The 26,382-nt window shown below is 48.9% G+C and overlaps 9 protein-coding genes across 9 annotated transcripts; 6 read left to right on the plus strand and 3 right to left on the minus strand.

Moving 5' to 3' along the window:
* Nucleotides 1-33: 33 nt before the first annotated feature.
* BDV27DRAFT_31468 (putative cell cycle control protein (Cwf19)) lies at nucleotides 34-2,742 on the minus strand. The gene is made up of 2 exons (XM_032076303.1): nucleotides 1,426-2,742; nucleotides 34-1,365 (listed from the first exon to the last, which is right to left on the minus strand). Exons 1-2 carry the CDS (start codon nucleotides 2,704-2,706, stop codon nucleotides 538-540), a joined length of 2,109 nt encoding a protein of 702 aa, XP_031924267.1. The 5' UTR covers nucleotides 2,707-2,742; the 3' UTR covers nucleotides 34-537.
* Nucleotides 2,743-2,893: 151 nt separating this feature from the next.
* BDV27DRAFT_133448 (putative ATP binding protein) lies at nucleotides 2,894-4,489 on the plus strand. The gene is made up of 2 exons (XM_032068094.1): nucleotides 2,894-3,087; nucleotides 3,157-4,489. Exons 1-2 carry the CDS (start codon nucleotides 3,045-3,047, stop codon nucleotides 4,335-4,337), a joined length of 1,224 nt encoding a protein of 407 aa, XP_031924268.1. The 5' UTR covers nucleotides 2,894-3,044; the 3' UTR covers nucleotides 4,338-4,489.
* A 157-nt stretch (nucleotides 4,490-4,646) lies between these two features.
* Nucleotides 4,647-5,753, plus strand: BDV27DRAFT_133450 (uncharacterized protein). Its single transcript, XM_032068095.1, has 3 exons — nucleotides 4,647-4,743; nucleotides 4,812-4,929; nucleotides 5,014-5,753. The coding sequence occupies exons 1-3, from the start codon at nucleotides 4,738-4,740 to the stop codon at nucleotides 5,424-5,426; spliced, it is 537 nt and encodes a 178-aa protein (XP_031924269.1). The 5' UTR covers nucleotides 4,647-4,737; the 3' UTR covers nucleotides 5,427-5,753.
* A 2,039-nt stretch (nucleotides 5,754-7,792) lies between these two features.
* BDV27DRAFT_160968 (S8 family peptidase) lies at nucleotides 7,793-9,181 on the plus strand (the record flags this gene model as incomplete). Its single annotated transcript, XM_032073130.1, has 4 exons — nucleotides 7,793-8,116; nucleotides 8,167-8,611; nucleotides 8,683-8,771; nucleotides 8,828-9,181. The coding sequence occupies 4 exons, from the start codon at nucleotides 7,793-7,795 to the stop codon at nucleotides 9,179-9,181; spliced, it is 1,212 nt and encodes a 403-aa protein (XP_031924270.1).
* A 2,444-nt stretch (nucleotides 9,182-11,625) lies between these two features.
* Nucleotides 11,626-13,111, plus strand: BDV27DRAFT_133457 (putative MFS multidrug transporter). The gene is made up of 2 exons (XM_032068096.1): nucleotides 11,626-12,040; nucleotides 12,090-13,111. The coding sequence occupies exons 1-2, from the start codon at nucleotides 11,880-11,882 to the stop codon at nucleotides 12,946-12,948; spliced, it is 1,020 nt and encodes a 339-aa protein (XP_031924271.1). The 5' UTR covers nucleotides 11,626-11,879; the 3' UTR covers nucleotides 12,949-13,111.
* A 409-nt stretch (nucleotides 13,112-13,520) lies between these two features.
* Nucleotides 13,521-16,111, plus strand: BDV27DRAFT_148049 (glutathione S-transferase family protein; the record flags this gene model as incomplete). Its single annotated transcript, XM_032070847.1, has 8 exons — nucleotides 13,521-13,817; nucleotides 13,910-14,097; nucleotides 14,220-14,796; nucleotides 15,083-15,213; nucleotides 15,278-15,377; nucleotides 15,517-15,600; nucleotides 15,653-15,998; nucleotides 16,050-16,111. 8 exons carry the CDS (start codon nucleotides 13,521-13,523, stop codon nucleotides 16,109-16,111), a joined length of 1,785 nt encoding a protein of 594 aa, XP_031924272.1.
* A 122-nt stretch (nucleotides 16,112-16,233) lies between these two features.
* Nucleotides 16,234-17,402, minus strand: BDV27DRAFT_31546 (uncharacterized protein). The gene is made up of 3 exons (XM_032076304.1): nucleotides 17,192-17,402; nucleotides 16,972-17,087; nucleotides 16,234-16,889 (listed from the first exon to the last, which is right to left on the minus strand). The coding sequence occupies exons 1-3, from the start codon at nucleotides 17,255-17,257 to the stop codon at nucleotides 16,265-16,267; spliced, it is 807 nt and encodes a 268-aa protein (XP_031924273.1). The 5' UTR covers nucleotides 17,258-17,402; the 3' UTR covers nucleotides 16,234-16,264.
* Nucleotides 17,403-17,624: 222 nt separating this feature from the next.
* BDV27DRAFT_160972 (uncharacterized protein) lies at nucleotides 17,625-21,395 on the plus strand (the record flags this gene model as incomplete). The annotated part of the gene is made up of 4 exons (XM_032073131.1): nucleotides 17,625-17,634; nucleotides 17,796-18,150; nucleotides 19,307-19,695; nucleotides 19,762-21,395. 4 exons carry the CDS (start codon nucleotides 17,625-17,627, stop codon nucleotides 21,393-21,395), a joined length of 2,388 nt encoding a protein of 795 aa, XP_031924274.1.
* Nucleotides 21,396-24,366: 2,971 nt separating this feature from the next.
* On the minus strand, nucleotides 24,367-25,884 carry gldB (putative glycerol dehydrogenase (GldB)). Its single transcript, XM_032076305.1, has 2 exons — nucleotides 25,078-25,884; nucleotides 24,367-24,998 (listed from the first exon to the last, which is right to left on the minus strand). The coding sequence occupies exons 1-2, from the start codon at nucleotides 25,483-25,485 to the stop codon at nucleotides 24,429-24,431; spliced, it is 978 nt and encodes a 325-aa protein (XP_031924275.1). The 5' UTR covers nucleotides 25,486-25,884; the 3' UTR covers nucleotides 24,367-24,428.
* Nucleotides 25,885-26,382: the final 498 nt, after the last annotated feature.

Consider the following 26,382-nt stretch of genomic DNA (forward strand, 5'->3'; position numbering starts at 1 on the left):
CAACTAGACTCGCGGATGATGCCATCTAGTGATCGGGATTTCTCCGCATTCTCACCTTCCATTTTCTCGGCCGTAACAAGAGAGTTGCTATTGCGATTTAAGGATCTCTCAAAAGAAACTTGGAATTCATTATCGGAGATACCCGCGATGGCAATGGTTTATACATGGGAATCTCCGATTAAGTACCCGCGGGTAAAGAACGACACCCAATGGACTATCAACTGCCGTGCCCCGGACTTATTCAAGGTTCGGAAAACTGCCGATACGAGGCGACAGACGGATGGATCAGCGGCATAAGTGTTGCTATTTGGATTGGTCAAAATTCTCCAGCGTTGTTCTGCAAAGGTTTCGTGGTGCACAAAGGGTTGGCTGGTGACAAGTTTTATACAAATTAAGGTGCAACATTATGAAACTACAAAATTCGCTAGGCCAATGACGGTGTGCATGATTAATTCGCTGCAGGAGAGAAGACCGATATATAACAAGAGGCTCCTAGGATCCCTACCTTACGGTCAACTGGTCATGGAGAATAGGAACCTAGGCTTGCCCCTCAAAAAGCACCCTCGTCCAGTCGAATCGCCTCCACCGTTTCTTAAATCCATCAACTCGTCGATCGCCTCCACGGTTCCAGCGGCCCTGCCGCTTGATCACATCTGGGGCGAGGTCCAACATTCCCCCGATGACTTCTCGTGCAAAGAGGTCGCCTCGGGGCCAGCGGTTTTCGTCCTCGACTACATGCCCTAAACCACCATCAAGTTCGAACCAGACATGGAAGTATGGCATCTCTTTCACCAGTGTACGGCGGAAGGCGGATCGGCCCAATCCTTGCTTAGATTTAGCTAATGTGTCGATTAACTTCTTGTGCTGAGACCATTCTGAGTCTGCGGCGAGAATGGCCTCTTTGAAAAAGGCAGGAGAAGTCTCCCCCAGCTCATATGGTAAGGGCACTACCTCCATTGCCGCGTGCCTCTTTCGGTGAGGCTGGGCTGCATTCTCATAGAAGATAACGTCCCGGCCTTGGTCGTGATACATGCGGGTCAGGCTCTTCATGAAATTGCGGATTTCCTCCCATTCATCATCATCGCATTCTAAAAGATTCGTCCGGTGTTGAATGGGGACAATGGTAGCACACCCTTGATTGAGTTCAGGCTCTGTGGGAAGAGTAAGATAAACCCTAGTCGCCAGAGATACCACAGGGGCAATAGGCGGAGTATTAGTGTCCTCGTGATGGCAAAGAGGACAATTATCCAGGATTCGGTTCATCTTTTGAAATTCACTAATAGTTGTATTTTTGAGATTGATTTCAGACTGATGCACCCGTCGTGCTAGTTTGGAGGCGTTGTCGTCCATGTACTCCAAATCATTCTATTCCAAGTTAATTAGTCTCTCGGATGTGGTTATAGATTTCAGTTTGGGGGAGCTTACCTCGAATTTGGCATCCTTTGCTATTCTCTCCGCTAGCCGTTTCCCTTCTCCTCCGAACTGATCCCGGGTTCTTCGCTCCTCGCGAAGCATATCTTCGATGCTCATATCCTCATTTTCTTCCACTTGGCCCCGTTCTCGGCCTCGTTTAGTATCCACAGCTTTGACTTCATTTCTCTTGCCAGCAAGCATCCGGTTCTGCTGGACTCCCAACACCACAACACCAGGGTCCTTCCGGTTCGCCATGGCTGCCGCCGCGGCATTGTATCTCTCTTCAAGCTCGCCAGCATCAGGAGAGCCTTTGAGCTTTGCTTTCATCATCTGCGCCTTAAGTCGGTTGAGCGCTGTTAAGTCAAGGGGCTGCGTAGTATTCTGTGGTGGTTCTGTAGCGATCGGTTTGCCCAGACCGTGAGCTTCTAATTCATGTTCAGGGTTCCGGATATGCTCGTGTGTATCCCGGTGGACGCCCTCCTGTAGCTTTCTCTCTTGGAAAAGCTCACCCGATGGCTTTTCTTTACCAACGTATCCCTCACCGTACCGCTCGCGACGATCTAGTTCCGCCTCTTCCTCGCGCGCATCATCGAAGGAACGTAAATCCCCGAAGCGCTCGATAGCAATTTCCTCCACTGACTTCCCGCTTTCCTCAGCCTCCCTGTAAACGGCATTCAGTTTAGTCATCCTCCATTGTGAGCCAGAGTCACCGAAGGTGTAGTCAACATCGTGTTGCGCCTGCTCTTCCTGGATTTCCTCTAATGCCTTTCCATCCTTAAGATCATGCAAGTGTTGATTCAGTTCTCTGCCATGAATTTTGAGCTCAAAGTCTGCTTGTAGCATCTTGGGCTTTGGCTCCTCCTCCAAGCGCGTCGTATCACGCCGATGCACGTAGTCAATGTCCAGCGCCGATGGGGCTTCCATCCACGCATCTCTTTTTAAGCGCGTTGGTTCCTCCTGAGCTACCTCTTTCGCGGCGGACGCTTCGTCGTCTTTGCTTTCATGTCGATGTCGGCGTTTATGGGCATGGTCGCGATCGTCTCCGTGGTCGGTGGAATGACGTGACCGCTTATGACGATGTCTATCCTCATCCCTGTGTCGCGAATCTCTGTGCCTATCGGACTCACGCTCTCTGGATCTGGACGAATGGCGGCGATGGTGGTGATGGCGGTGATGTCTTGAGCGATCCCGACTGCGGTCTCGGTCGCGATGTCGATGCCGTTCTTTGTCACTCTTCTCGCGCCGTTTCCCCTGATCCTCCGCCAATGACTTTTCAAAATCCTCCAGAGTCATGTTTATCGGTGGTAGGATTAATCCGTGCGGTGTGATACCTGTAGTGCAGCGAAAGTTCGAAAGGCGAAACTGCCGAAACAAAAGACTAAAGCGGAAAAGGCGCTAATGACGTCTGGCCGGCCCTCTAGACTCCACCGAGCAGATCCTCAAAAAAAGTACTCCCCGCGCGACTCGAAATTATTTGATTTTTGATTCTTATTTTTTTCTCGACCATCACACAGCTCTTGTTCTCCCGTGTTTCACCTCAGTGATACGTACTAAAGAATCACCACTACCTGAGCGATCTTACACACGGGAAAGAGCAGCACTGAGATAAATTTTACTTGACGCTATTCATCATGGCGCAATCTCCCGTGGCCGTTGTCTGTGTGGGCATGGCAGGTAACAAAGCTAGATGGTTTCTTGGTCGGTGCTACATTAACACTAACTGCTTTTATCTTTCACATTAAGGCTCCGGAAAGACGACTTTTATGCAGCGAATCAACTCGTACCTCCACTCGCAGAAGAAGATTCCCTACGTTTTGAATCTGGACCCCGCCGTGTATTCCGTACCGTTCGAGAGTAACATCGATATCCGTGATTCCATCAATTACAAGGAGGTCATGAAACAGTACAACTTGGGCCCCAACGGTGGTATTCTGACGTCGTTGAACCTCTTTGCAACGAAGGTGGACCAGATTATCGCACTGCTGGAGAAACGCACCGCCCCGAGCCCAAGCAACCCAACTGCGAAGCCTATCGAGCATATCCTGGTCGACACCCCCGGACAGATCGAAGTCTTTGTATGGAGTGCATCAGGTAGTATCCTGCTTGAGACCCTGGCTTCCTCGTTTCCCACCGTGATTGCATATGTGATTGATACCCCGCGCGCAAGCTCCACGAGTACTTTTATGAGTAATATGCTTTACGCTTGCAGTATTCTCTACAAGACTAAACTACCGATGATTCTTGTGTTCAATAAGACCGACGTTCAGGATGCCGAGTTTGCAAAAGAGTGGATGACCGACTTTGATGCCTTCCAGCAGGCTTTGCGGGAAGAAGAGGAATCGGGTGCCTTCGGAACAGAGGGTGGTGCTGGAGGTTTCGGTTCAGGAAGCGGATACATGGGCTCGCTACTGAACAGCATGAGTCTAATGCTCGAAGAGTTTTACCGGCATTTGAACATTGTGGGTGTGAGCTCAATGACCGGAGATGGCATTGACGAGTTCTTTCAAGCGGTCGAAGAGAAGCGTCAAGAATTCGAGCGTGACTACAAACCGGAACTGGAGCGCAAGAAGAAGGAGCGCGAAGAGACCCAGGCAGCTCACCGGGAACAGGAATTGGGCAAGTTGATGAAAGATATGAATGTCTCTGGGTCTAGTAAGGGCAAACGTACCGAGAACGAGGCGGAAACTGTTAGTGAAGCGGAGGAGGAGGAAGAGGAACTCGCAGCTGCAAAGAAAAAGGGAGACTACGAAGAGCCTGAGGACGATGATGATGATAGTGAAGATGAGTCGGGTGTTCCTCGGGCTGCCGATAATGATGGGCTCTCTCAGCGGTATCAGGATGCACTTGCCGATTCTAAGGCCGGGCCATCCGATCAGGATCTTAGTTTTGCCAGATACTTGCGAGCAAGCCAGATGAACCAGTGATTTTTGAATCTCCTTTGTTTTAGTCGTCTTGATCGATTTCCCCGGCTTTGGTTTATTGCACGGCGTTAGTAACACTGCCCATTTGACATCTCATACTTTTTTTTCCCCCAATATATGCATGAATAAATGAACTAGACACGAGATAAATGGTCGAACTGAAAGTATCCTACATAAGAAGAAAATTATATTGAAATGGTCATGTTTATTAGAGAGCGAGCTCCCAATGCAAACAAGGCAAAAAATAGGAGACGTTATGATGTCAGAGCTGAAGCTCCGCTGGTTGATTGTTGCCTGCTTTTTTTTCTTTTCTTTTCGCATCAATTGGCACAAACTGTAGCAAATATTGTCAGTTTTGTAAATTCCTATTGATCCATAATCTCTTGAATGATTTAATCCCACCATGGATGTACGTTCACTGATGATCTGCCAACCCCGCGTTAGAACAAAGAGCAGCTAACGATCGTCCCACGACAGGTATTCTATGCTTATACCTACTCCACAGCGGGATGGCTCTCGCTGCAGAGTATATCCTTGATCACCGTCCCGCAGATCATGGCAACCTTGCTGTTGGATGAGACTAGATCGGCTTCTGGTAAGTGCCATTCTATCCAGGTTACTCAAGACAGCGTGTAATTGGCTCCATGGCTTGAAAAAACTCACCCTAACCCGTCTATAGAAATGGAGATATACTTCGCACGCTGCCTAGGGTTTAGTTTACTCACCATTGCGGTCCTAACGGTAATGCTGACGGGATCGATCCCTTTGAACTCCACGGTGTCAGAGCCAGTGACCACAGAGGATAACGATCCCAAGGGACCATATGCCGTTCCAACATTGATCGTAACAGCCCTTTTCCAAGGATTTTCCGCCTTCTACGCTTATACCCGGTACTTATCCTCGGGTCACATTGCCCTTGCTATAGGAATGATTGGATACTCAGTGGTGGCCGCCATTGGTCTTTGGTGTGTACTCTTTGCCAGCAGTAATGGGAAGATTAGTCGGAAGACGGGTGCAGATAAGAGAACGACGGGATTTCCATTCAAAAACACAGAGGCAGCCAAGAAACATGCGTGGAAGAAAAGCTCATAAAAAATGGGCATTCTTAGAGGCCAAATGTCTGGAGGATTCGGTTATGTCGGATACTACGGGGGATCGATCTATCTGGATCCATAATGAGCACATCTAAACCGCGCATGAGTACCTTAGATCCGTTTGAGTCACGAGGGTCAAAGCCAACGCCAAAAGGAAAAGGGCCAAGACCGGCGCTTATCGGGTGGCTGAACAATCGCTGCTAGTGTGTACACAGGATGCATAAATTAACTAAGAGCCAATGACGTTATCGAAGACATGGTATTCCTTTACTTGATTTGTTGCGGTGCTCCGACCGAACTGGATTCAGATGAAGATGAAGGGATTCTTGATCAGTCTCGTCCCGAGGCACGGCATTGCTCCTCTCGAATCCGAGACAAAAGTTGAATGCCCAGAATGATAACTGAGAGCGAGAAATTAAAAAAGAGATTAAGGGTTGACGATTGCCAACGGAAGCCCGATGGAAGAAGAAATGCCAAGAATTTAGCTGCCTGGGGAGTTGGTGCCGTTTAGCCTCAGGCCACAGTTGAATCCCTGCCAATCACGAGGCAGGGCTCACCACCTTCCAACCCTTACACAAGGCTCACCCTCACTCTTTCCTGCAGGTCCTCTGCTTACTTCCCCTCTTTTCCTTCCCTAAAATGCCCCGAGAATGCTGTGGGGAGGCTAGGAAAGCTACGAAGGCTTAATGTCTAATTCCCCCCCCTGACCTGCCCTGGCAAGTCAGGCCGCTGGACCCATCGAATGCAACATCACCAACATTAATTAACCTGCAGCTCCGTCAGCCCACTGGAATTAACCAGATATGCCAAGGACTTGCTTGGCTGGTTTATGCATGAAGAGAGATGGGCACTAGTGCGTGCGGCACCACCAACCTCACCTGCAGAGGGCTCATGCACCTGAAAGACACTGCCAATGATCATTTGACTCGCCAGGTCAACGGGTTGGACTTGGAACTTCTTGCTAATGCCGATGCCGCCTCTTTGACTGCCACCTTTCTTGGCTTCCCCTCTTGGCCCCTCCCGTCCCTTGATGCCAAGGGCCTTGGTCGCTCGGACTCCCGGCGGTAGGCTTGCCACCTACTCATGGCTTGTGGAGATAGGCCATTCAGGTAGTGCCTAATGAGATACACTGATGCCGACGGGAAGTCCGGCTGCTTGCTGGTGTCATTGGCTGCTCGAATGACTCGGAGTATTGTCTTTCGTCTTGCAGGACTTTTGTGTCACAACAGGGGCCGACATTTGGCGTGGCATATGCTTTTACTGCGAGCCATGGTTATACTGCGGCAGGAAAACAACACCCCCCCCTCAAACAGGGCGAATGTGCCCAAGTCCTGATACTATCAGAAGACCTTCAGAAGCACATGCCTGTTCGCATAACCCTCGTGTAGCTCCAGAAATTGCTTAGCTTAGCCTCTTCGACTGAGGGGCCAGAAGTGCTTATCGCAAAGATCCCACTTCTTTGTGATAGCCCCTCCCGCGGCCCTTGACCAAGCCGTTCTCCCTCGCCAATACCGAAAGCGCGATATTATAGGTGCGCATGGTTATTATTCTTTTTCTTTTTCTTTGCTTCTCATGCAACCCCATACGTTGCTGGCTACACCTTGGGGCTCATTCTTTGAAGTTTAGATATTAACAAGACCTCACCACCCAATCAGAACCCTTGATCCCTATAAAAGACGTGGGAAAAAGCGGATATCGCGTGAGGATGCCAAGCAAAGGGAATGGGTCACATTGATCTCTGTCGCATTTTTAGGATGATCTTCGCTCCTAAAGGCATCGCCCGCGGCATTAGGTCCTTTCTGTCCAGGATATCGTTTACTCCTCTCATTATGGCGAGCGACTGTGTGAATTAATTGACTGAGGGATATACCACCTTCCCTTTGAAGGTACCAAGCCACTGCCCTGAGCGTTAGTTACTCCTTCGAGGAAAGTGCCCTATGCTGGTCTCTGCCAAACCCTGCAGTCTCGAGAACTTGCCATAGCCTTGTGTTCTTCGCAGTCTATCGGAGCACCCGTTCCTGACTGAAGCGGGTCAGCGTCCGTGGTGGTCATCATCATTCCCATCCTTCATCATGTCCGCTGATTGATAGAGTAATTTCCGGTGGAGCACAACGCCGTCCTCTGAGAAATGCAATGTCACCCTGTAAGTTTCAACTACGCTCTGTAGTACAGACCATCCTTGTCGTTGCATGCTGTACAAGTGATCTAAATTCGTAGAAATTGCTCGAGAACGGGGACGTATAGTGCTCCTGAATGTTATAAATACCACATGCAGCCCTCGTCCATCCTCCCTCCCATCATCAAGCCAGCGGTTTCTATCCTCCGACTTGATTTGTTCTCGCACATCTTTGCAAGCTTCTCATCATGCAGTCCATCAAGCGTACCTTGCTCCTCCTCGGAGCTGTCCTTCCCGCGGTCCTCGGTGCCCCTGTGCAGGAGACCCGCCGGGCCGCCGAGAAGCTTCCTGGAAAGTACATTGTCACGTTCAAGTCCGGCATCGACGAGGCGAAGATTCAGGAGCATACCACCTGGGCTACCAACATTCACCAGCGTAGTCTGGAGCGTCGTGGCGCCAGCGGCGGTGATCTTCCCATCGGTATTGAGCGCAACTACAAGATCAACAAGTTTGCCGCCTATGCAGGCTCCTTCGACGATGCTACCATTGAGGAGATCCGCAAGAACGAAGATGTTTGTGATCATCCGCTCACAACTTTGAATGACGACTAACTCACGCCCAGGTTGCCTACGTCGAGGAGGACCAAATCTACTACCTCGATGGTCTGACTACCCAGAAGAATGCGCCCTGGGGCCTGGGAAGCATTTCCCACAAGGGCGAGCAGAGCACCGACTACATCTACGACACCAGTGCCGGCGAGGGCACCTATGCCTACGTGGTGGATAGCGGTGTCAATGTCGACCATGAGGAGTTCGAGGGCCGCGCCAGCAAGGCCTACAACGCTGCCGGTGGTCAGCACGAGGACAGCATCGGTCATGGCACCCACGTTTCCGGCACCATTGCGGGCAAGACTTATGGTATTGCCAAGAAGGCCAACATCCTTTCGGTCAAGGTTTTCCAGGGTGAATCGAGCAGCACTTCCATCATTCTTGACGGCTTCAACTGGGCTGCCAACGACATTGTTAGCAAGAAGCGTACCAGCAAGGCTGCAATCAACATGAGCTTGGGTGAGTTTACCTTGTTCTTCACTGCCGGCACTGATACTCGGGATGCGTGAGCGCTAACTCCAAAAACACAGGCGGTGGCTACTCCAAGGCTTTCAACGATGCGGTCGAGAGTGCATTTGAGCAGGGTGTTCTCTCGGTTGTCGCTGCCGGTAACGAAAACGTACGTCTCTCCTTCCTTGAGCAGAGACGAATCCGTAACTGACTTCATTCTCTTAGTCTGATGCTGGCCAAACCAGCCCTGCCTCTGCCCCCGATGCCCTCACTGTTGCCGCTATCAACAAGAGCAACTCCCGTGCCAGTTTCTCCAACTTTGGCAAGGTCGTTGACATCTTCGCCCCCGGTCAGGATATCCTTTCCGCCTGGATTGGCTCCTCCTCTGCCACCAACACCATCTCTGGTACCTCCATGGCCACTCCCCACATTGTCGGCCTGTCCCTCTACCTCGCTGCTCTTGAGAACCTCGATGGCCCTGCTGCCGTGACCAAGCGCATCAAGGAGTTGGCCACCAAGGACGTCGTCAAGGATGTTAAGGGCAGCGTTAACCTGCTTGCCTACAACGGCAACGCTTAAGTACCAGGTGTACATCGGAGAGTTTCCCCATTGTTGCTGGAACACAGTGGTGATTAGAAAACGAAGAGTGTTATGATTCGGACGGATATATGCATGGCACGCATACAGCGTGATACATAGGCTGTTTGCTCAAGAATTAGGATTTTATCTGAATCCATGTACAGAGTTTACTTATATTAGTAGTCAATGAAATCTTGGCTTTCTAATTTGTCCGATCTACAAGGGGTAGTCGATCGCAGAACGGACTAGATGTGCAGGGGATGAAGATCACCCGCTCCTAGCAAGGCCTCTGGTAGTTGCCGGCCATAGCTTTAACGCAAATCATGACCCTATTTATTTCTAGATTGCAGACCAAGTCACATGACGACGTCCTCTTCGGATTGGCATCATTACATAGTAGTAGTTGATAAAATCCCGGGAAATGAATTAGGGCCGGCGTTCCAATTTCTAAGGCGTACCGATGTTGCTGTATGGAAGATAGTAAGTTTACTGGTACACAACTAAAGTAGATATTAATTCTAAAATGCATATTTGAGATCCTAATCTAAGTTAAAGCAGTCTCTAAGCCGGGTTCGTCGCCGGCAAAACAAAAGGTACTATGCAATTCCCGTGACGTGATGATATATATTTGAAATGCCCGCCGTTCGTCGAGTCAGATCAGCTAAACGAAGTACCACTTCCTCCGCCACTGCCAACCCCTAACTACTCCTATTAAAGTTAAATTTACAGTAGAAGTCATAAGACCTATTTTCAGAACTTGTACATAGAGGCTCTGCCGATAGCCCTAAGCCGGGTGATTGGATCGGGAAAAGGTGAACAGCCGGGCTACGAAGCGAAGACAGCCGGAGAATGAGACCTCCATATTTTGTGAACTTTTCATAAGACAATGTCGAAAATTGTGCATATGTTAAGCTATTGAATGATGTGACTTCATCCTTTTCATCTCGTTACTGCTTGTGCTGAAATCGGTAGTGATTTTCATATATAAATGATACTAGTGAGGATATGTCACCAGAAGTACAACAATCTTTTGGATCACGCTGGTTGATCATTGGAACGAAAGAGCCTAGACCTATGCTGTATTATATTAGGTAACAGCACACGATACTGGTAGTCAAATTGGGAAAACCTACATGGCTATTCTCGGTTACGACTCGGAAGGGGGAGGGTAGGGACCTAGGTTATACATCTACAGGACAAGGCTGGTTCGGATAATTCTACGTAATATAATTCGTCCCACGTCCTATTGGAGGCGCATTCTCCACGATGATACATAGGTCATAGGGTGTAAGGGAGAAAGCCCGGAGAATTTCACGGTTTTGAACCAAACCTGAAGCTCCATGTCTTAGCCCTATCACCGGCGAGCAATGCCAGCTTGGTAAAAGAACCCTGGGAGCACCCTGCGACAAGGGAACCTTTCCTTGTCCTTATCCAGTTGACGCGTAGGCTATGGGGCAAAGAGGCCCAAAAAGGGATAGAAACGCTGACGAACATTGCTGGCGACGCCGAGCATTCTAGTAGTCAGTCTTCCGTCAGGTATGTAGATCTTCCTCTCAAACGAGAGGTATGGCCACCAAGGGGTAGCTGTTCTAAAGTTTCTAGGACGCTATATCGCTTGAATCGATGTTGTAAGAGACCAAAGAATTCGGATCTTGGCCGTTGAACTGACTTCAGGGAGCACCCAAAATGACCAACTGTGGACCAGGTGACTAAAGCTGTGCCACTGGGAATAGCATCATACCTCACTCGACACTTAGCGGGGATCTGCACACCCAGCCCCTTGCATTATGGGGAAGAGAGGAAAGCTTGCAGCTACGTATGTCTGTTTGATGTCTGTTTGCTTCAGCAAGATGTAGTTCAGATTATTAAGTCAAAATCCTGATGCTGGGGCCCTTCTACCTGATATTTTATGCTTGCTGCTTTCAGCATCCAAGTTTCTTCTTTTGACTTGGTCTATTGGATCCTTTTTTGCCGCCTAAGATGAACGACAAAATGCCCGAGATCGCCATGTCTCAGTTTGAGACAGACAAAGGCATCTTGGAGCCACATTTGAGACAATATGGTCTGGAGTTTGCGGCTGACGGATTCCATATCCGATGGGCGAAAGGAAATCAGCGTCATCCTCGCAATTGGAGCATTGTACGGAAAGCTTATGACACTAGTTTGATCATCTTCCTAGAGCTTTTCACGTACGTTGACTGTCTGCTGCTCTGTTACGCGATGAGGCTCCTTGCTAACAGACCGTTGTATACAGGACTGCCATCAGCGCTTCTGGCGTACGTTCCCCGGTCTCTTTCCCTGCCCCCTTTGAGAACATTACGCTGACTATCATAGTCTACTGCTGCCAAGGATGCCATAGGTGAATTCAACATCGAGAAGGAATTATCTATATTTGTATTTGTATCAATGTCCGTTCAGCACCTTTCAACCCTATGGACTCTCACCTGAATTGCGTTTTTCTGATAGCTTGTGGGACAATAGATATCTGTTGGGCCAAGGCCTCGGTTCCATCGTTTTCCCTCCATACTCGGAAGCCTTCGGACGCAAGAACCTCTATGTACTCAGTACGGCGCTGTACAGTATCTCCTGTGCTATCGTGGCTGCTGTCCCATCATTATCTGGCGTTGTCATTGGTCGTCTTTTCAGCGGAATTGTCTCGGCGATCCCAACAACGGTTGTAATTGGCAGTATCGAGGATATGTTCAATTCGAGAGACCGAGTCTGGGTACTTTGTCTCTGGGCTATAGTGGCTAATCTAGGTTTGGTGACCGGCCCTATATTGAGCACCTTTATCGTTGCGGATCTGAATTGGTATGGTTTCGCTCACTCAAACTCTGACACCAGTACTTATAAGAGCATCTAGGCGATGGTTATTCTATGTTGCCGCCATTGTGACTGGTATCCTCACCTTCATCCTCCTGACCCTCCGCGAGTCCCGTCCCTCCCTGTTGCTGGCACGCGAGGTTGCACAGCTGCGCAAAGTTACCGGAATCGAAACGCTTCAGGGATTGAACCCAGACCGCACGCCAGACCTGAAGACCTTTGTGCGTACGGCGCTGTTCCGCCCAGTGCGCCTCTTCTTCACCGAGCTCATTGTCTTCTTCGTGTCCGTGATCAGCGCCATCGCTGTTGCTCTGGTTTATCTCTTCACCGAAGCCTTGCCTCCAGTCTATGAAGATTTCGGTTTCAGCACTAGACAAGCATGCCTCCCTTTCATTGCCATCGGAGTTGGTCTGAGCTTCGGGTTCTTTACCCGCTATATCGATCTGCATATTATCGACAAGCACCGCCAGAAGGGGCAGCCACTCTTACCCGAGCACAAGCTGACTGGTTTCTGGATTGGAGCCTTCATCCTCACAGTGGGACTCTGGTCTTTCGCCTGGACTGTCCCCCCATACAGGACTGACCTGCACTGGATGGTGTCTGTCTTCTGCCTGGTGCTGGTTGGATATTCTCTGAACGAGATTGAATACGTGCTGGGTGGGTACTTAACAGACAGCTATCTCAGCTATGCAGCCAGTGGATTGGCTGCCCTTGCTATTGTGCGAGCCCTCTTATCTGCCATCTTGCCGCTCGTCGCTCCGCCAATGTTCTCGAACCTCGGAAACAATATGGCCATCTCCGTGCTGGCGATTATTGCGACCATGTTCTGTGCAATCCCACCTCTGTTCTCACGGTTTGGGAAGCAGATCCGCGCCAAGAGCAAGTTTGCTAAATACAGCTTGCGCATGTATAATGAGCATAGTGTTGACGAGGACGGATATTAAGGATGATGGCTTATGCTTTAAAGCTAGAGGAACGATTTACGGCCTTGATAATCTCGACGATGTGGTATAGATTTTGAGGCAAGAGGTGATGATGATGAGGAGGAGGAGGAGGAGGAAAAGAAGTGATAGGGAGGAAGTGTTTTCAACCGAACGGGTAGTTTGCTATAAATACGCTGGGCGAATTCACGATTTATTACTATTTCATGTGGTACGAAACGGAGGTATCACAAAACACTCGATGATTGCTTTTTTGGAGTTTCTGTCCTGTTTTCCCTCCCAATGGATTTGGTATCTTTTTTAAATAATATAGGAGCAGTTTTAGAATAAATAAATAAATCTTATGCAGTGTTCCGTCTTTTTATTTAGTAAGATCTTTCCATGGTTTTCAACGGATTTTCTGCCAGTTCAAAAACCCCTGCCGCTTCAACCTCCCCGCCATTTCCCATCTTCCCCTTCACAAAAGCAGCATCCCTTTCCATCTACAATACAATTGAGTACCTACGCGATTGATATTGTTTGCCTTCTTGTTCTGTGAGAATAAAAAAAATATTTATTATCTTTCTCAATTCAGAATGGAAAACCCGGGAATTCAATCCTCGGATCTCCCCCATTCACTCCAGCTTGACTCGCTCTCAGGAGTTGCTGAGGATGCATCCACATTGGCAGCAGCACAAGCACAAGCACAACAACACCAACATGAGATACAAGAACATGTCCCGAGTGCTGAGTCCACCGACGCACAGTCTTTGCATCCTCTACAAACCGCCATTGAAACTTTAGACCCATATTCAATCCAGCAACATGAGGGGCCAAATGAAGCCCGATCATTCCGAGAACCATACAACAACAACAACAACAACAACCTACTTGTAAGTATATATATAAACTGGATATTTCCAGTAGCAGGTCCACTTTCATACAATATCCGGCGAATATTCAAACAATGGCTAACTGGAAAAAGCCTCGCGACGATTCCCATTCTCTGCACATGCAGCCACAGTGCAATACCTTCTCCGAGGCCTCGATCTTTTCACCCAAACAGGGCGGTTACCTCCGAGACATGCCATCTGTCTTGGATCCGCCTGATCTGGACCTGTGGAGAGAGAGGCTGTTTAATGTGGATGAGACGATCGTGCTAAGCGAAGAGCAGTATGTTTTGATTCCCAAGTTAGCTTTTTCTGTATATGTACCTACCAGAGCGAGAACAGAGAAAATGGGGAGCGTTCGTATTGAATCATGCGATGGACAATGATCTGACAAAAGCCCGATAGATTCCTGGCTTATTTCCCGCATGTGGATAACATCTACTCGCACCGTTCTACGCAGCATTACAAACGCAAGCCGCTCATATCACATTACTGGGACTGTCGATTGAAAGGTCGTCCGCCCGGGACTCCTAAGTCCGATGATCCGAACAAGAAGAAGCGGAAACGAACAGCGCGCCAACGGGATCTCTGCGATGTGAAGATCAAGATCACGGAGTACTTCCCCGGGTATAGCCCCATGATGATCGCGGAAGGCGCCGCCAATGACGCTGCGGCGGCTCTGGGCGCCGAGTCACTGTCCAGCGGAGATGTAGTGTTTCCTCCACCTGAGGATCCGGAACCTCGAGATCGCCAGCCATTTGGTGTGCTGACGCCTAATCCGCCATTGCCTGAGGGACATCCTGGGGCCAATGGACAGCGGTTCTTTACCATCCAGCGGGTTAACGGGAATGGTGCCAATGGGAAGAATGACGGGGTAAGTGGTGGGCATCGGCATACATTAGAAGAGAGTGATCGGGTGAAGAAGAATAGTGTTCAGCGGTATCTGCTGAAGGAGGCGAGAGAGAAAAAGAAGGCAAGTTCGGTAAGTTAAAAAATTCTCTATTCGTTGAATTTTGGCTTTTGTTTTCTATCCGAGAAAAACCAGAGACGAGCCTTACGTCACGTCACATCAATAGGAATCAATCATTCCTGCGTGTCTCTTTTCTCTTCCCCGCTTTCTCACACGTTATTGAATGGTCTTGTTTTCAATGTTCCTCAAATCCCTTTTTCAAACACAAAGACAGCGGCTGTTTTCCTATCAAAAGTTCCCCACCATTTGTTTACCACCAACAGTCCATTCTCGGAGTCTAATCCAGCCCGCGCAAAAGAGCAGGACAATGTCTACCCAAAACCAACCTCCGCAGAAGACCTATCACACAAAAGCCACCGGCTTGGCTGCCGTGACGGTGTCCAATCATTCCAGTGAGAATGAATTGAAATTGTACGGCAGCTGTTTTTGGTACGTACCAAAAATATAGTGATCTCCAATAATCTGAATGCACTTCAAACTAACTTTCCACCAGTCCCTTCGTGCAGCGTGTATGGATAGCGTTGGAGGCCAAGGGCATTCCTTACCAGTATATCGAAGTAGATCCCTACAAAAAGCCTCAGTCCCTATTGGAAGTGAATCCAAGAGGTCTTGTCCCTGCCCTGCGGCACGGAGATTGGGGATCGTACGAGAGTACTGTTTTGCTGGAATATGTATCAAATCCCATGACCTGACGCGAGTCATATTTGAAGAGATACTGACACTTTCATGCAGCTTGAAGACTTGAACACTGGCCCACCTCTGCTCCCGCCAGGGGATGCGAAATTGCGAGCCCATTGCCGACTCTGGGCAGACTTTGTGAGTTTTGTCCAAGATAATGCCCGCAAGTGGCATACGCTGATGAATGCAGATCAACCGCAACATAGTGCCAAATTTCTACCGTGTCCTTCAGGAACAGGCTGAGCAGAAGCAAATTTCAAATGCGCAAGAACTAAAGGATGCATTCGCTACGCTAGTGAATGCCGCCGACACACAAGGGCCATTCTTCCTGGGACCTAATATGTCCTTTGTGGATATCCAGGTGGCTCCCTGGATCATTCGATTGAACCGCGTCTTGAAGCCCTACCGCGGTTGGCCGGACGCCGATGCAGGGAGTCGATGGGGCGCCTGGGTCAACGCGATCGAAGCTAATGAGCACGTCAAAGCGACGACAAGTGACGATGAGCTCTATTTTGACAGTTACGAACGATATGCCCGTAAGCTCCCTTGATGAGGAATCTATTGTCAGGAATCTGACGCTCGTCCAGAAAACCGCCCCAACACTTCTCTGCTGGCGAATGCGATCAATTCTGGAAGAGCTCTTCCATGATCACTGTGTAGGGAAAAGTACTATGAGTCTCTTGGCACAGTCTGCTGAAGTGGTGTGGCGCGAGACTGTTGGAGGGCTACCCTCCAAATGATCAGTAGCCCTAATGGGTCGTGGCCAGGCCCCTCCCAATCAGAGTGTTTCCCTTTGCGTGAGTTATGTCGATTTAGCGCCTCTGTTGAATCGGAAACCGCCTCTACCACTGCTGTCAGGGCCCCGAGGGCTGCGGATGGGCTGCCGGGGAGATTGTTGGTCATTTCCATTTCGGTCATTGGTCGGTTGCTTCTCCTTCCTCTGTACATAACTTGGCTTAGGGGATCCGGGATCGTAGAGCTGTTTAGATTTTCCGGATGCCGCCGAAGAATCTCTCTTATCCCGATTGTTGTCTCTTCCATTACCACGGCTTCTCCCTTTCCCTCTACCCTCGTGCTTTGGTGGGGTCCCACTGCGTGGTGACGATGCGCCTGACGTAGTGCCAGAGGGGCTCCCGAACAATCTCTCACGTACTTCTTCGTACTTGCGTTGCTTCTCTTCCCGATTCCGCAGCGCAATGGCTTGGCGTTCCTCGGGGGTAGGCTCTGGTGGTTTGTTGTCATCATCCGAATCGTCGTTATCACCGTCCAGAGCCAGTCGTCCAAGACCAGCGGCTGCGGCGTTGACGGACGATGATTGCCGGGAAGGATGCGGGTTACGACTCAAAAGAGTCACGGTCGGTTTGAACTCCTGTTTGAGAGGGACATCGGAGCGCGATTCCAAGAAATGAAACGTTTGCGGAGTTTCGCTGTATGTGGAACGGTCAGGATGCGATTGCTCAGGACATAGACAGCACAAGAGAACGGTTCTAACGAGGAAGATATACGTACGCTTCTGCCCATAGTTGCCGGTTGAATTCCGCCTGCTGCGCCCTGCGCTGCGCTTTGGTCACCTTAGAGGATACCTTCTTTTCCGGTGGAGGCGGAGTGGGGTCGGACGCTAAGGTCTGCAGAGGAGCTCGCAGTCAGATCAGTGGATTATAAAAATTGAGCCAGAATGGTTGATCCGGTCCCCAGAAGACGGCTATGTATAGCGAGGAGGAGGATATACGTCAGCTTGTCTTTCCCAGTCATCTTCCCATGCATCGGGTGTTTCAGCGGAGGACTTTGCGCTCATTGTTCACAGGTTTAGTCTATGGCACGAGAGGAAATTGCAGATGCAGAATGAACAAGGAATTCCAGACGCAAATAATGTATACCAAGATAGAAGAATGGGACCAAACTCTCTCCAAGAGTAGGAAAAGTTGGGGAGCTTGAAGTACAAAAGAGTGACGAGGGAGGGGAAAGAGAAGTAAGAGCCATTAATTTCGAAGAGGGAAAATCTGCTGTTGCTTAGTTAAGGTTTCTTTCGGGGTTTACTCCGCCTTCCGCATGAACCACCACGTCAAGCTAGTTCTAACGATAAATCCTTACTGCTCTGAACTGAATATATCAATACCCGCTTTCACGACTTTTAGCCAGGGACTTTTGTGTTCACTTTCAATATGGCTACTGGTATGTACATTCACTTTTCTCCTTGTGCACCCTCCCTCCGCCCGCCACTAAGTCTCTCTCTTTCACCAACCGCTCTTTATCCCCGCATTGATCCTACCTCGCCCAAGATATCCATCTCCAAAAGCCTCAAATTCCAGATCCCACTAACAAAACCAACCCAGATCCAGACGGAGACTCCCAAATGGCCTCTTCTCCCGAATCGTCCCACATGCACTCCGAAGATTCCCCAGTCGGATCGCGTACCCCCACGAACATCCGTAGCGCTACCTCCCAGTTCCCAGGCACCTCGGAGCTCTCTCCGCCCGGATCGCAGACACAATCCGTATCAGCTGATGTTGGGGGGCTCGCCGGACTGGGGAATACTAATGTATCTGGAGGCTCCGCGGAGACGACATCCGCTCAACAGCAGCAGCAACCGGGGGCTTCATGGATGAATAAACGGGCGGAGGAGGAGTACCACCGGGCGATGGAATATGTGGTTGATCAGGACTTTAACCTAGGTGGGTTTTACTCCGCGTTTGTGTTTGGTGGCAGAAGGCTTGGTTTCTAGGTGTAGTTTAGGTCAAGGCTGACCGTTGCGGTACACAGATGAGTTCGGGGACCCATTTGATGATAGGGATATGGAGGAGAAATTATTCTAGAGACATGGGTTACAGGAGAACATGGTGTTTAGGGTGCTTTTTATGTTCTTTGGTGCTTCTTTGCTTGGAAGATTTGATTGTGAATCCTGGTTTGAGACATGAATGATTTATGAGATATGATTGTCGAATTTGTGGGGTGTTTTCTGAGGATATACTTGGAATGAGACGGGCGATCGAGTCTAAAGCGTTTTACTATTCATATATGTCTACTAGAACAGAAAGAAAGGGTGAGGTCCGAAATTGTGGTCAGTCCAAGTTGGAGGTGGTGATGGTCGTTCAAGGTGTAAGGCAGACAAGGATGAACATCCAACGGCGATCTAAACATGGATCATTATATCATAGACATTTAAGTTAGCCCACATAACAAGCTATGATCCATTCCAGATAAAGAAAACATTTTTTTGAACCAAAGAAATCCACTCATCATTGGCTCAAGTTGACATTGGTCTCTTCAACCTTTGTGATCTAAGCAGTCGTTGGCACAGCAACGGCCCGGGCCAAATCTAACGAAAACAATTCACTCTAGTCTATCATTTCATTTATTTAACTCCAGTCTCCACGCGCGCCTCTATCGCTAACCACAAGTCGATTTTACCCTACATTTACTATCAGATCCCTTCATATTTATGAGATTGTGTATCGACATATTAAGACATCAATAGCGCCCATAGTCATTGCCTATACCGTCGCCATTTGACGTCACGATTGTTTCTATTCCTCGCACTGGTGAAAGAAATAATGTCAACCACTGCTGAGCCTGCGATGCGGGCAGAACCTGATTTACACAAATGGTAATTATATCTTCCATTTACACATTCCACATATCAAGATTTTTGAAGGACACAGATAATCTACCTGTCCCAAGCCAAGACATTGATATGTTCACCTTGAAGCCCCCCCTTTTTTTTGTTCCCAATGCTGTGACCATCCCAATGGGGAAATCTCAGTCGCTTGACGCAAGCCATACACATACGACTCTTACACTGCCTGACACAGTCGCTGACCTTTTGTGAATTGCGCGATTTCTACAGTTTTCTTCCAAATCCTAGATTCCAACATCTCCAAGAAGACAGGTTCCGATTCACTCCTGTCAAGGTTGTGAAACCCGTCCCGCGCATCTGGGATCGTCAGCCATCCACCCCGTTTCTGGCGCGTCCCAAATCGCGGAAGGTGTGGAAGCGCTTCCGCTCCTCGTTCAACAGTATGAAGGCGCTGCAGCGTTTGATTTCCGCGCAGAGTGGTTCTGATGATCACGATGACCTATGCACCGAAATCAACACGGCGCGGAATGAAGATTACATGCGCGGCGTCAAGAGACGGTGTCTCGTGCATGATTCCGAGGAACAAGTAGAGACAAAGGCATCCCGAGGACGCTCTTTTCTAGAGACAAAATGGGAGTCAGAGGCCAGCGGGAAAAGGCGTAAGTCACCATCGCGTGTCCTTATCATGTTGTTGTTCTTCGGGAGCCGGTTTTGACTTTTAGTAGGTAAATTTCCTGTCTATCGCGGTCTCGTGGACGGCTCCGAGCCTATCGTAGCCGATTCTCAGCCGCTAGGAGCCAGTGACAACGACGACAGCGATATTATTTACCAAAACGCACACGATACTGCCACGTCAGGTGATGAGATTTTGCCGGATACGGTTGAAAGCGACGAATCGCTGGATGGTAGCCCAGACACGCCTACCAGATTGGCTGCTTCCGCGGCCTATCCCCGCACGCTACATGGTTTACAAAGTGGGATGGATGGAACCACTGCCGATATAAAGGGATCCCATGATATCGGCCAGCCCGAGGCTGACCTGCCTGAGTCCAGCTCTCTGGAAGCTGGTCTTCCGGAGAATATCGAGGAGCAGGAACATGATGCTGTTTTGGATGCCACTATGACGGACGACCTACAGTCTGAACAATGCGAATCACAGACCTCTGCAACGATTTCCCAGGAGATTGTGCAGCAGACAGACGCCACGGAACCACCAGCAGCGGCACCCGTGCAGGACCTGACTGCAGAACAGGAGTCGACTTTGGTTCGATCGGCACTACGGAGCTCTTTGGATGGCGAGGATGCCGAGTTACTCAATAACTTTTTGTCCAAAGCGAAAGCCAAACGAGAGGCCAAAGCCGCAGCAGCCGCGATGGTTACGCAGGATACAGAAGAGAAGGCCGACCAGGAATACGTAGAGATCCCCGAAATTCCCACACCGCAAGGTCGTCGGGTCCTGGAGGATCTGGATGCCAATTCACCCTCGCCGCAGAAAGCCCAGTTGTCTCCATCCAAGGTTTCGGGTAAGGAAATTGACGAAAATGAAGATCATCCGCCTTCCAGTCCCCGTCGAAGCACCCGAACTCGTAGTATCAAGCCTCCGCCACGGATGACCACGGCGACTACGGCGGCTCGCAACACTTTGACTCTTCGTCGTGCGAAGGGAACCGAATTCGTCTTTCTTAAGAAGACTGAAGCCCAGGAGCTGGCACTGGCAACTCGTCGGAACACGCGACAGAATAAAGGAGATGCGATGTTACCGAAGTATATGCTACAGACTTTGGCTCAACAGACATCGGATTCCGGGGCCACTTCGGATGACAACAAATCTGCACGCGATCCTGGTCGACGAGCATCCTCAAAGAGGGTGTCATGGAACGACGAGCGACTCGTTGAGTACGAAGGTGAGAGTGGAGAGGGAAGTAGCGACGACGCTGCTGGCCGAGGAGGGAAATCTAAAAATTCAGAAAAAAGAAAGGCGGCCAGTAGCCGCACTACGCGTTCACAAGGACCCTCGAAGACTGGTGATGATTCCGAGTCGGCTGCATCCACTACTGCAGCGACTACTGCAACTCCTCGCCCGCGGCGTGTGCGGCGACTGGGAACGCCCAAACCTACTGCAGCCGTTGACGCCAGTGCATCACCGTCCACCAGCATGAGCCCGCCCGAAACACGCAAAAGGCTGACCCCCAAGTCTCCCCGGACGGCACTAACGGGGAGTGGCGCATCGAAAAAAGCCTCCCGTGTCAGCACCCGGAGTGACACTCGAGCGTCATTAGACAGTAGCTCACTGAAGAGCTCAAGTCTTTTCAAGGCCCATGCCGGGTCAACCCCAATGCCAAGGCGAGTGCGATCGTGACCTTGACGGTCCGTCTGAGCATTTTTAACGTATCTTCATGAAGGCTATTTTTCGGCTTGCTCCCCTGGTACAAAGTGTAATAGAGTGAGTGAGTGGGACTGAAGGGCTGTACATATTCATATTCATAATGCTGTCAATATTTGCTTCGACCATTAATGATCTCGGGATTTGGATGGCGTTGGTTTAGACACAGGGTTTTGCGATTTACATCAATAATAATTATTCCTGTTGTCTTTTTTTATTTTTATATTTATTTTTTTTTTTTAATCTGTTTCATGTTCTGTTGTCGTCACCTTAGGGGGAGGCAATGAAGAAATCCGGGGGATATGGAGTAAAAAGACGCACAGAGCCAGATCGGCGGTGTTTGTGTCGGTTTGCATGTGATTTATGCAATCTTACCCCAATCGTCAACCTCATAGCATCAACTTTTTGTTCTATCTTCTTGAAATGAACCCCGGCTTCCACTCACGGGCTCGGGCCTTGATGCCGATCTTTGTCAGATCCAACTCTGAGATCTCGCTTAACCTCCTCTAAGGGAATGCTCTCTCGGGAGAAGGCAGCATTCATCATCCTATCCGGGAGGTAGGCTACCGAGTCTTTCCGTAGAGGGGCTCGGGATGTGGGATTATTGCGAAAAGTAAACACATTATTATGGAGCAAGTCTTATTATCTGGACTCCATCTACTCCATAGTACGGTGCAATCATGATTGTGATGATGAACTACCTGCAGATGTGGTGAAACTGATATCCAGTGTGTTCCGTATGTTATGCTACGATCGTATTACCTTTACTCGTATCGATACCCGACTTCAAGTTAAATACCTCACTTCTCAATGATTAGAACTGAACCAGAGCAAAAGCGAGAAGCAAAAAGAAAAAAAAGAATTGGTATAGCCAAATTCCCTTGATGCAGAATGATATCATCCCTCCCCCACCGCTCCCTAACCAAATTCGACCGAGATATCTCCAACCAGCAACCAAAACCCGACCACCATCAAACCATCTCCCGGGAGCTATCTACCTATCGAACTCCGATCTTCACGGTAGAGAAGAACTTGGCTACGCTTAGCAGAATTGGCATCTTCAGTAGAATAAGGAAAGTTTACCTTTGCTCTTCCCTTGGACCCCTGTCAATAAAAGCGTAAACACCTCTACAAGATATCTGCTACACTGCGATATGTATGTACACAGATACATACATACCATCCTTACTATCAACAGTTAGGTTTGCCTCTCTATCAGAACGCCTCTGGCTTATCAGGATCCAATCCCTTGGAAAGAGTACACCCCCTCCAACCGTCTATGATGAAACATTCCTTCCATCTCAACTCACCGGGTATCCATTACCTGAGATAAAACCAAATAAAGAAAGACCAACAAGCCAACCATACTTGGCGCAATGCATTGTCCTACGGAAAAGGAATATGGAGCGGGTGTCCCTCGGTTCCTGAACCATACTTGAGTTTGATAGACAAGAACGAACCACTCAGTTACATCCATCGATGTACCTAGTACCTAGTATACAACCTACCACCTACCTACCACCGTATCAACGAAGAGACAGGATAAGAACAGAGCCGACGCTACCCATCCCATCTGCCCCAAAATTTACCAAAAGAGTAAAAAGTCAAATCAAACAATGCCCCAAATTTAATCCCTCAAAGGCCTCCAAGTGGGAATCCATATCCATCCACCATCAAATCATGGCAACGCACCGCTCATGGCAAATGTAGGTCGTCTAAGGTACTGTACCTATCTACCTAATACTAAGTGGACCCTTCCAATCAAACCTTTCCCATTTCATCTCTTTTTCCCCACCACGGAACCCGAGTCTATGATTGCATCCCACGTCATTCCCGGCATGCTGGCTTGGGGGAAAAGAAAAAGGGTAGGGTTACGGTTTTGTAGGGTTAGGTTTCGGAATGGTCACGGTTCCACTGGGGTTGCACGGTGCTTTACCGGATTGGGGGGCTCGGTGTTTTAGGGCTTTTCCAGATTTGCCCACCGGAGAGGGAAGGGGAGAGGTTCCGGGATTTTCCGAACCTTTTTTTATTTTTGAGGCTTTTTGTTTGCTGAGGTTGTATTGGTTGTTTTTCTATTCCGGCGTTGTACTCCGTATCTTCTGCCTATCGAGGTAGGTACATGTACATGTAATATTTTGAGGTCCTTTACTGTATTGATGGTTGGTTGATGTTCTGTATATGAACTGTTGTTGCTGTTATCTCTATTTGCTTGTTTTACCAGTTTCATTTATAATAAAAAAAAAAAAAAAAAAAAAAACTCAATTGAATTTCATGAACTCAATGAAATGAAACGATATGATATGATCAATGGACAAGGACAGTATGTAGTAGTAATTATCGTTGTATCCATGTACCTCTCTGTATTTTCCTTTTACTTTACCGGGGCCCTGGCGCATAGCGTCATACTACATAACTTACTAAAGCGTTAGCCGACCTGTCGCATGTCATGGAGGACAGTCCTCCGAGTCCACCTTGCTCACCTGTGCTAATTACAGTAGTAGGATGCAGGTCGCAGGGATGGTTCCATAGAGCTTCAAACTTCATTGTATTGGTCCTCACACTTTTATTGCCAAAGGGAGGTGTGTGTGTGTGTGTGTGCCACTGTGCCACTGTGCCCTTGGCGGCTAAAGATTAATTCAAAAATAAATCAATTAACTATTAACTATTAAAATTCAAATTTTATTATTTTTGAGACTTCTTGGATTTGGAAAATTAGGTGTATCGTATATATATTTATTTTGGTTTATTTTTATTATTTTTATTATTTTTATTATTCTATTCCTTCTTTTCCTTGTATGGTACCTGGTAAATTTTCTATGTTATGTTTTTACAAAAGTATTCCATCCAAGTTGTGATTGTCATAGGCCGTTACATTTCTTCGTTTGATACTATGGGAATATGTAGCCAATGTATACTATATATGTTTTTTGGCCTCCTGAACATCTCTCCAATTGTTTATGTCCCGCATAAAGAAAAGAAGTCCATTGTCCCATCCAGACCCTGTTTCGTTTAAGCAGACAGGTTCTTGGCGGTCTCCTCAGGCCACACGTCGTAACCGAAGGTATCCTTCATGTTGACGAAGCGGAAGTGACGGCCCTCGGCAACCTTGTTGACGGCCTCGAAGTCCTCGTCAGTCAGGTCGATGCTCTTGAAGTTGGACTCGATACGTTTGGGGTTGGAGCTCTTGGGGAGCACAACGTAGCCGCGACGCAGACCCCAGGCAATGAGCACCTGGGCCAGGGTGTTGCCGCCCTTCTCGGCGATCTCGTTGAGGGTCTTGTTCTCGCTGACCCGCTCGCCTGTGGTGGGCACCTGGTTCTGAGAGCCCAGAGGCGAGTAGGCCTCAGGGAGGATGTCGTTCTTGAAGCAGAACTGGACCAACTCGTTGTTGGGCAGGAAGGGGTGGACCTCTATCTGGTTGACATGAGGCTTGACCTTGGCGAACTTGAACATCTTCTCAAGATCAGGAATGGTCCAGTTGGAGACACCGATGGACTTGGCCTTGCCGTCCTCATAGATCTTCTCCATGGCGCGCCATGTGGGCTCGGGGTTCTCCGTGAGATCCTTGAGGATGACGTACTGTGATGGTTCGGTTAGCTTTCCGGGCATGAAACCAGGCCGCAGAGGATGAGGATGATGATGATGATGTGGTGCATACCTTGCCGTCAGCGCCAATCTTGGGGTGCTCCTGGTCCTCCTTCTCGGAAGCAATGGGCCAGTGGACAAGGAAGAGATCAATGTAGTCCAGTTGGAGTCTCTTCAGGGAGTTCTCAACAGACCAGATGACGTCCTCGTAACGGTGGAGGTGGTTCCAGACCTTGGTGCAGACGAAGATGTCCTCACGCTTGACCGAGGGGTTCTTCTTGAGGAAGTCACGGATACCCTCACCGACCTCATCCTCGTTGAGGTAGAACCAGGCACAGTCCAAGTGACGGTATCCGGTCTCGAGAGCGGTCATGACAGCCCGGTAGGTCTCACCCTTGGAGCCCTCGCTGGCGAAGGTACCGAAACCGACACCGGGGATCTTAACGCCATTGCTCAGCGTGAAAGTCTTTCCGTTCGACATGTTGGGTGGTTGTGATGATGAGAATTGGGTGGGGGAGGGGGTATATTGTGAGAGAAAGGGGATTCAAAATGAGAAGCTTTTAGGGAAACAGGGGAAAGAGAGGGGTTCGTGGGCGGTATAGTAGGAAAATATAGAAGGAGGGGTATATTTGGCTGGCGAGAGAGAAGCTCAGAGAAAAGGTGGGGTGGAACAAACAACAACAACAACAACAATAACAACCAGGAGGAGGGGTTACTTAAAGTTCCCAATGATGGAATTCGACTTAATTTATCTGGTTTACTCAGGGCTATGTATACTTGTTCAGTAGGGACTGGTTGATCCCAGGTTATTATCACACTTTCTTCTTCCGGCGATCGAACTTTTCTTCTTTTTCTGTTGATGTTCCAGTATATCATTTTTTTATCATCCGTTCTTTCTCATTGAATTCTATCTTTTCCGGAAACGTCTCTGTGGAAGTGAGGATGAAGTGATGTGGAAATTACATACATCCACTCTAGTACTTTTACGTTACTACAGCTATACACAGCACTACGAGGACTAACTACTACAGACATACAGAATACAGACAGACAGACAGACAGACACACAGACACACAGACACACAGACATGCTACTTACTAGTCTTTCTAGTACACCCGCGATCCCCACTCCATGACGGCATTGTCAACAACAATAAACCCCAGCGGTTGCAGCGAGAAGGAAAAACCGTACTCCGTAAAGGAATAGGAATGGGGAATTGGGTCTGAAATGAAATGAAAATGTACTTACTTACGGGAATCCACCAGCCGAGAAAGCCGCCATGACATCATTCGATTTCAGAGTCGAAACGGCGCGAGCGTTTGACCCGCCAGTCGCCCGCTCGATCGTCATCGTCTCCATCGATCTCAAGCGCTTCCC

Source organism: Aspergillus caelatus, assembly GCF_009193585.1.
Source record: "Aspergillus caelatus strain CBS 763.97 unplaced genomic scaffold BDV27scaffold_183, whole genome shotgun sequence".
NCBI classification, from domain to species: Eukaryota; Fungi; Ascomycota; class Eurotiomycetes; order Eurotiales; family Aspergillaceae; genus Aspergillus; species Aspergillus caelatus.